This window comes from Hemiscyllium ocellatum, chromosome 14, assembly GCF_020745735.1.
Source record: "Hemiscyllium ocellatum isolate sHemOce1 chromosome 14, sHemOce1.pat.X.cur, whole genome shotgun sequence".
Classification (NCBI taxonomy): domain Eukaryota; kingdom Metazoa; phylum Chordata; class Chondrichthyes; order Orectolobiformes; family Hemiscylliidae; genus Hemiscyllium; species Hemiscyllium ocellatum.
The window spans coordinates 19346532-19355986 of record NC_083414.1 but is presented as its reverse complement, the minus strand read 5'-3'; the positions used below and the strand labels follow the sequence as shown (position 1 = coordinate 19355986).

Below are 9455 nucleotides of genomic sequence, written 5' to 3'. Positions count from 1 at the left end.
TTTGAATTTGTTCCCAACTGTACTAATCCCAGATCGGTTTCTTTCCTCACTACCTCCCTGGTTCCCCTGCACACTGCTCCCCCCACCCCTCAACTGAAAACAGTTGTCAAAAAAGGAAAGCCTACCACTAGCTTGCAGTGCCAAGATTCTAACCCAACTGCTTCAAATTGCTCACTGAACTCTATACAAAACCTGGAGGCTGTTTTTCCTCATTAAATTAAAAGCTCCATCCTTATTTCTAATAGAAATTGAAATCTCATTGTTTACAGCTTCACCCCAGAAAGCCCAGTTAGTTTGACTGAATACATTTTTAAATTGAAGTGTTAAATTAGGAGAACAAATTCATCCCTCAGCCAGTAATATAGCCACTGGGGCCACCCCATTTAGAATCACTCTATACAGTACTCTTGGTCAGAAACTGATTTGCCTGCATTACATGTCCTGGAATTTGAACCCATACTCCATCTGGATACCATGGAAGAATTTAAGTTTGTAAAGTGGACATTTCAAATCAGCTTAAGGCAGCCCCATGTCAAAATCCATTTGATTCTATCAGCACATGTAACTCCATAGGTTTTATGTAGGTACTAGTGGTTAGGCTGGAATTTGTCAAGAATCATATTGCTGTGGGTCTGGAGTCACAAGTAGGCCAGACTAAGTATGACAGCATTTTCTTAAGGACTTGGGGAACAAGTGGGCCCTCTGAATACTAGCCTAGCTGTAAGGCCACCAGGCTATCACCTTTATCAAAGGAGTTAAAGGAGCCTGTTGGGAAAGGGTAATAATGCTGACCATCAGTAATGCCCATTAAAGCAGCCTGCAAACCAACATCCTAGACGGTCAAGGACAAATTCAGATAAACAAGGTGACTGGTTAGTGATTTTATTGTCCAATTGGTTTGATGCCATCTCTACATTTGATCAATGCAGTTACTTTTTCATAGCCTTTGCAGCTGACTTAGTCACTTTACTAGGCCCAGCAGATTTTTTATCTACTGCCTTGATCACTCCAACAGCAACCGTCTGCCTCATGTCTCGTACGGCAAAACGACCTGCAACAAAGAAAAGAATTCTCTCAACTGGATCCCACTCAACACTAAGCATGGACAAAGCCATAAAATTGGCTTTCTAGGAAAGAACAAAGATACTAAGAGTATCCATTCTTGGTACTGAAACAAGGGACTGCAAATGCTAGAGATCAGAGCTGAAAAGTGTGTTGCTGGAAAAGTGCAACAGGTCAGGCAGGAGAATCAATGTTTCAGGCATAAGCCCTTCTTCAGGAATCCTGAAGAAGGGCTTATGCCCAGTGAAACAAAAGTGTATGGAAATAGAAGTTTCTGCAACATGTACTTGAGTTAGGGCACACTGATTATATACAGCTCTGGTATACCAGTAGGGTGTGGAGATGTTGGAGACAGTACCAGGATGTTTACACCTTGTTTGGAGAACATTAGCTATGGAGTAGAGATTAGACAAACTTGTTTCACTGGAATGAAGTGACAGGTGACCTGATAGAAGCTTAAATTTGAGGAATGGCAGAATGGGTAATCGAAGTCTCTATCCCAGGGTAGAAATGAAAGTTAGAAGAGAGGAAAGTTTCTTTTTAAATTGAAGAGGTAGTATTTGCCTGGAATACACTGCTGGAGGTAGATATAATGATGTTCAGAGGCACCTTCACAGATACGAATTGGTAGGAATAGAGAATATGGATTGTGTAGAGGCAAGTTAGTGTAGGCACAGTCTTGGTGGGCTAAATAGCCTGTTCCATTCTAAATAACAGTCCCATTCTTATGAGGTGTTAGGACTGGAATAAACCACCATAATGAAGGCAGGGACAATCAGGTGTTCAAGGGGGACCATCTGCAGGACTACAGGGAAAGAACAAAGGGCAGCACCTTGAAGGAGGGTACAAGAACAGGGCTGGGTCTGATTGCCCAATCAGCATTACCAGAGACAAAATGGAAAATCCTATTGAAGGGCCATGGTGGGTAAATTAGATTCACCTGCCAGGCACCTCATGGTACTAGTAATAGGTGTGTGTATAAAGCCTGTGTTCACTGTCTCACACCTACTGGTGCTAGGGAAAAAAAATTACCACCTAACTTTGGTAGTGCTTGTGTGGGGGTGGGGAAAAAAAAACAGGAAGTTCACCTGCACAGGAAAAAACCTCCTGTGGCAGCAGTTGACAAAAATCACATGGTGGATTGGGGCTCTGAAAAGGGAATGTGGACATTGTCCAGCCAGAGGCTGATAGAAAAAGTGTAGTCATGTTTGATATTATCTGCACATCCATCCCTCAGATCAGAGAATGGGTGCCATGTCAGCAGCTTTGGAGCTGATTGCATTTGCTGGATTGCAAGATAATGCTAGGTGGTGGGAGGGGATTAAGAGGAGCACAAGTGTCCACCTTTAGGACAAGGGCACTTCAAGTCAAGTCCATTCACCATCACCACAAGATGAGTGATGTCTGTATGATGGGGATGTTCCCTTCTGCTTGGGAGGTGGGGGTTGGTGGGCAGAAGAGGTGGTGAGTACAGAACATGGCACCTAGGAAGGAGTTTCTCTAGACCCTAGGAAATTGATAGAAAATGCAGGGGTGGATCAAAACTTTTGTACAATAAGTACTGAAGTGTTGTTATCTAGCATTCCAGCTACTTGTTAGCTATAGGGTAAAAAAGTGAGGTCTGCAGATGCTGGCGATCACAGCTGAAAGTGTGTTGCTGGTTAAAGCACAGCAGGTTAGGCAGCATCCAAGGAATAGGAAATTTGACTGATGAAGGGCTTATGCCCGAAACATCAAATTTCCTATTCCTTGGATGCTGCCTAACCTGCTGTGCTTTAACCAGCAACACTTGTTAGCTATATTCAAGCTGATGGTAAGAGTGAGAAAAATTGCATTCTCACCAAGGGGAGGATATTCAGAGAATGTTTCCACACACATCGGTTTCCCTGGAATCATCACAATGATGCCAGCATCTCCAGATTTCAAGCTCTTTGGGTTGTCCTCCAGCTTCTTGCCAGATCGACGGTCTATCTTCTGCTTGAGTTCCGAAAACTTGCAGGCAATGTGTGCAGTGTGGCAGTCTAGAACAGGTGAGTAGCCTGCATTAATCTGTCCAGGATGATTTAGGATGATCACCTGGAAAATTACAGTCCAATTAGTACAGAATTCAGTGACACCTCCATCTGGCAATCTTAAGACCAGAGACAGCTAAAAGTGCTTAAACCTTTGAAAGTCTAAAATCAAGATTTAAAAGTCATTACTTCTGCTAGCAAGATGCCTCTGCAATGTGTATCAAGTTTAGGTACACACCTGAAACATCAATGCTGTATTTTTAGATCAGAGGTTTTGAACAGTTCTGACACCTCTACAGCAGGTGCTTTTAAACTGCAGTTCAGGATACAAATGTCAATACTTGGAAATAAACATCCTGTCACACACAGGCTTCCATTTCAAAGTCTACTGCTCTAACTAGCAGTATGTAGATCTGACTAGTTTTAGTTTGTTCTTTGGATCCAAAGCCATGCTATTTCCCCTTCAACACTAACTCCAATAAGTTCTGGAGTTACCTTGGGCTGATTAGTTGCTGTCATGACAGTGGATGATTTCCAAGTGACAAACTAGTCAAGGTTAATGCCCGTTAGACTAAAAGTGATGTTTGGGAATTTAAATACCAACAATAATTCATTGTGGGCCTTCTACTTCATGCAGAGAAAGTATGAGTGTCAAGGAGCCTTCAATACTTAAAGATGCAATGCCAAAATTGAACTGTAGTCCTGTGATCAGGGATGAAGGGGCCAGATTCTGTTGAGGATTCAACAATCTGAGTGTGTGATGTAAAAGAAAGCACCTCCAGGAGAGTGTTTAGGCTTTGCCTTCCAGGGATCACTAGAAAAGGAATTTTAAAAAGTCTGCAATCCAGATTTGTATACTTAGTTCAGGTCAGTGGAAGAACTTTCACCACTGCACTTCAGTTCAAGAAACAATTGCCAATTTCTGGATGTTAATTGTGATTCCAGGAAGCCATTAGAGTTGTCACCTTGTGACATCTGCCAAACTAAATATCTAAGTACACAGTCAAGGCAAGTTTACCAGAACCACAGTCTATGGCCATAACATTTCATCAAGCACAGATAGATTTGGGTCTTTATTCAAAAGAATCTACCTCACTCTCACTAAGATCATACAAAACAGGAACAGTAAACTGTTTAGCACAAGAGGATGCAGACTTGCCAGGCTGTGATGTACTACAGCTCCCAAGCAGCATTGCAAGTTATGGTCAACTGCCAAAAATGGTAAATTAAGGCCAGTGATTTACTTCTTGCTCACCTGGGCTGTGAAACTTCCTGATTCCAAAGGAGGATCATTCTTGCTATCTCCAGCCACATTGCCTCGTCGAATATCTTTTATTGACACATTCTTGACATTGAACCCAACGTTGTCCCCAGGCACAGCTTCTACTAAAGCCTCATGGTGCATCTCCACAGATTTCACTTCAGTGGAGAGGTTAACAGGAGCAAAAGTCACCACCATGCCAGCCTTCAAGATTCCTGTCTCTACTCTGCCTACTGGCACAGTACCAATCCCTGAATACATACAAAATGTTAGAATTTAACTTTTGAAGTGCATTTGCAGTGTAATGTTTGCAATAGAATTGAAATTCACCTCCAATTTTGTAGACATCTTGTAGGGGGAGACGAAGAGGCTTGTTTGTTGGACGGGTTGGGGGAAGGATAGCATCTAGAGCTTCCAATAGGGTTGTACCAGCAGCATTGCCTTCTTTACGGTCCATTTTCCAGCCTTTGAACCAAGGCATCTAAAAGATATAAGATGCACAATATTACAGGAATAGAGTTGGAAGACCCAAATTAGAAGAACACATTTGAAAGTCTACTAATTAAAAAATGCTCTTCGTGGAATGTAATTTAAATATGGAAACTAAAGTACAAACTCTGCTAGATTAGAACTACAACAGACATCTTAAAATCAGGTTCAAAAATGGTTAAAAAAAAGTCTACATAACAATAAAGATCAAAGTAGAAGGGATTAAGCAGACCATCAAATACAAGGTTGGCCCTGGATCTGTTTGCAGTCAAGTATAAATCCTGATGAAGCCACATTGTAACAGATTCATCCCCTCTGATGGGAAGTGGCTTTATTGTCCACTCCCTGCTTTGCAAAATCCTCCAAAAGACAGAAGTTGCTGCTGGTCTTAGCTTAACAATAGAATTGTAGAACCAGCTTATAGATCTAATTTCAGGACTTTTGTATAGAAGGATTGTTCAAATAGTCAAGACAACTTACCATGGTACACTGTTCTATATCTAGAGATAGTCACAGCAAGGCTCATGTAAAGCCTGGTGTAGAGGGAATTTGGTGACAGGAAGTTTCTATTCAAAAATCACTACTGCATTTCTTAGCAATGAAGTATTTACACTGCTTTTAAACAATTCTGTAGCAGAATAATGCAAGTGACGTCAATCTCAGTAATTAGCAATCTTGGACCAAATAGCTGTCCTGCAGCTGCAATACCAAACAAACAATCTTGAGAAAAGTGTTCACTTACCTTTTTGCTGGGTTCCAGCATGTTATCCCCATGCCATCCTGAAATTGGTACAAAGGCCACCCCAGCAGGATTGTAGCCAATCTTCTTGATGTATGCACTCACTTCTTTCACAATTTCTTCATACCTCTTGCTGCTGAAGTTAGGCTCTGTGGAGTCCATCTTGTTGACTCCAACAATTAGCTGCTTCACACCCAAGGTGAAAGCTAAGAGTGCATGTTCCCTAGTCTGTCCATTCTTTGAAATGCCAGCTTCAAATTCACCTACACCTGCAGCCACAATCAACACTGCACAGTCAGCCTGCAAATAAATTCAGTTTGTAGATTGGGTTAAGGCTGTCATCTATAGACAAAGATTGCATTCCCTTATCATAAAGGAGGGTTACAACACTGAAGTACAGTATTGCTTCAATGACATAGCCAAGTTAAAATGTGATTGCAGAAAGGGGAAGTACAGAACACCCACATTATAGTAGTGAAAATAATTCCAATTTTACTGGTTTGTGATGAGTAGAATGTTAGGAAAGGATGTGGCTGGAGACTCAAAGGGAGGAAGTTTCAAATACTACCCCAGATCAGTGATTCAGAGAGTGTAGTGTGCCTTTAAGTTGGTACAGTTCTTTATTAGTACAGTGGAAGAAGATGCTCAGAAGATTTTACAACAGTTGCCTCAAGGTACCAAAATAATACCATTTCAGAATTACTATGTCCCTAAACAATCCCATAATAGCTTCTTTAAGCTCTCCATATACTTCCTTTCTGAAAAAGGAATGAGTGCAAATCTCATTAAATATTTGGCCCTCACACTGACAGCTATGTGAAGGTACTGTTTTTATACACATACCTGAGAGGTCCCAGTGATCATGTTCTTTATGAAATCCCTGTGTCCAGGTGCATCAATGATAGTTATGTAATATTTGGTTGTTTCAAATTTCCATAATGAAATATCAATAGTAATACCACGCTCCCTCTCAGCCTTCAGTTTATCCAGCACCCAGGCATACTTGAAGGAGCCTTTACCCATCTGCAAGATTAAAGACTAAGCAATTAATCCTTCTATATCAGACTCATTTGTTATTAAAGTTCTTAGTGGGCCTAAAAATCTGACAGTTGTTGCATCCAGCTTAAAGTCAATTTCTTTGGTATGCAAAGATAAACTAGTTGGTGTTATCTGAAGTCCTTTAAGGAATGGATAAACTTCACTGAAGAGTGAAAGTGTAGAGCACTTGGAAGTTAATTTGGAAGTAGATCCAGTTGATTGGGACAGTACTATATGCATATTTTTAAATGCAAATACTTGTTTAAATCTCAAATTTAATGAGGGATTTAATAAATGGGTGCTGTCAACAGCCACTTTGAGTACACAATGCCTTTCCTGTATAGAATACAATGATATGCCAACTTCTTTGAAGAGGAGCTGCATTGATAAAGGTGTAATTTCAATACGGATTTTAACACCAGGTATCCATTATTTCTAATGGGAAGAGGAGAAAAGTCATCTGTATGTGCAAGGTGGACACCAGAAACATGGATTGCTCATAACTAGCCAAAGTCAAATTCTCTTTACTGGTTGAATTTTGAAATAGTTACTAGAAGTCAATTTGCAACTTAGGGGCACATTTGGTGGTGATTGACAACTGAAGTTTCCAAAGACCAGTTTAATAAGAATGGAGATAATACACTACAAGGTATGAGGAGCCAAATTAGGCCATTCAGCCCATCAAGGCTGATCTGTTTATCAACCACATTCCCCTGCCTTCTCCCAATAACTTGATCTCCTTGAAGGAAAAATCCCAATCTTAAACACACCATGACTTCACTTCCACAGCACTCTGCAGTAGTGACGACCACAGATTCACCACCCTGACGAAATTCCTATCTGTCTAAAGTGGTCACCCCCTTCAAGAGGGGGTGTCCTCAGATCCTAGTCTCTCCTGCTAGCAGGAAGGTCTTCGCCACATCTACCTCTTTCCAGGTCTCATTGAAATTTAGATTACAGATGCTCCCCCACCATCACCCTCATCCTACTGAACTCCATGGAGTACAGATGGAGTCAGTCAGATATGTACAGCATGGAAACAGACCCTTCAGTCCAACCCATCCATGCCAACCAGATCCCAACCCAATCTAGTCCCACCTGCCAGCACCCAGCCCATATCCCTCCTAACCCTTCCTATTCATATATCCATACAAATGCCTAAAATGTTGCAATTGTACCAGCCACCACCACATCTCTGGCAGCTCATTCCATACATATACCACTGAAAAAGTTGCCCCTTAGGTCTCTTTTATATCTTTCCCCTCTCACCCTAAACCTATGCCCTCTTGTTCTGGACTCCCCAACCCCAGGGAAAAAGTCTGTCTCTTTACTCTATCCACACCCCTCAATTTTGTAAGCCTCTAAGGTCACCCGTCAGTCTCCGACACTCCAGGGAAAACAGCCCCAGCCTGTTCAGCCTCTCCCTGTAGCTCAGGTCCTCCAATCCTGACAACATCTTGGTTAAATCTCTTCTGAACCCTTTCAAGTTCATGAAAAGCCCTTCATCCCCAAGATTCTTGTAAACCTCCTCTCGACCCTTCCAACACATTCACCTCTCAGGAGGAGAAAGATGGTTTTTCATAACTCAAATTTACCAAGTCATAAGTTGGAGTCAAAACTTGAGACAGCATGGAAACAGATCCATCCAACTCACCCATGCTAACCAAATATCTTAAGTGAATGTAGTCCCATGTCTCAAAATCCTTCCTATTCACATGCCCATCCATATACCTTTTAAAATGATGCAATTGTACCAGCCTCCATTAATTCATCCAGCAGCTTATTCCATACACAGCATCCGCTGCATGAAAAGGTTGTTCCTTAAAGCCCTCTTAAAATCTTTCCTCTCACCTTAATCCCATGCCCTCTAGTTTTGGACTCCCCCACCCTGGAGGTCAAGTCTTTAGCTATTCACCCTATCCACAGCCCTCATGATTTCATAAGTTTCTAAAAAGTTACCCCTCAGCCTCTGACACTCCAGGAAAAATAGCCTCCACCTCTCCAACCCCAGCAACATCCTTGCAAGCCTTTTCTACACTTTCAAGTTGAAACAAATTCTTTCCTATAGCAGTTATCCAAATCAAGAGTTATAGAAACTGATTATTCTGTTAGGTAAATCAACTGGCAGTTTAAAATGCCAGTTAAAAAGCATAATTCACAGTGAAAAGTATTATTAGGCTTCCATGTAGTATTGCTTGCATTAGGAATGATTACCTCACTATCCAATGAGGTAGCAAGCCATACTTTTGAAACTATGACTATGAAGTAAACATTTACATAATTTCAGTTTCTTGTAGAAAAAGAAATCTGATCAAAAGATATTAAAAGTACAAATGCAACTGCTAAAATATGAAACTAGATTAAAAAAAATTAGCATTTATTACAATTTTACCATAAGAGGAAACAATTAAAAGCCAAACCCATCACAAGTAAAATAAAATACCTCTGCAGCTTCTTTTTCAAACTTCTCAATAGTTCTCTTGTCAATTCCACCACACTTGTAGATCAAGTGACCAGTGGTAGTAGATTTACCAGAGTCCACATGGCCAATGACCACAATATTAATGTGGGTTTTCTCTTTACCCATGGTGATAGTAACTCAGGGAAAAAAAAATACAACCACTTTTATTAAATAAAGTGGAAGAATACTATTCCTCGCAAGAGCAGCATTTATATTAGTTGGTCAGCCTACCCTAAGGGCAGCTGAAAAGAATAAATTAACAAATTGCAGTCATTATCAGTTAATTAGATAGTCTGGTTCAAACACTTGCTGATCAACTGAGATGATTAATCTTCAAACAAAAACATTGAAACCACAATTCAGCCCTTGATAAAGAGCCACAAAGAATAATGA

At 40.9% G+C, this 9455-nt stretch overlaps 1 protein-coding gene across 1 annotated transcript; it reads right to left on the bottom strand.

The window, feature by feature from the left end:
• Positions 1 to 929: 929 nt before the first annotated feature.
• Positions 930 to 9188, bottom strand: LOC132822277 (elongation factor 1-alpha, somatic form-like). Its single transcript, XM_060835451.1, has 7 exons — positions 9045 to 9188; positions 6407 to 6586; positions 5567 to 5863; positions 4666 to 4816; positions 4330 to 4586; positions 2904 to 3138; positions 930 to 1051 (listed from the first exon to the last, which is right to left on the bottom strand). The coding sequence occupies exons 1-7, from the start codon at positions 9186 to 9188 to the stop codon at positions 930 to 932; spliced, it is 1386 nt and encodes a 461-aa protein (XP_060691434.1).
• Positions 9189 to 9455: the final 267 nt, after the last annotated feature.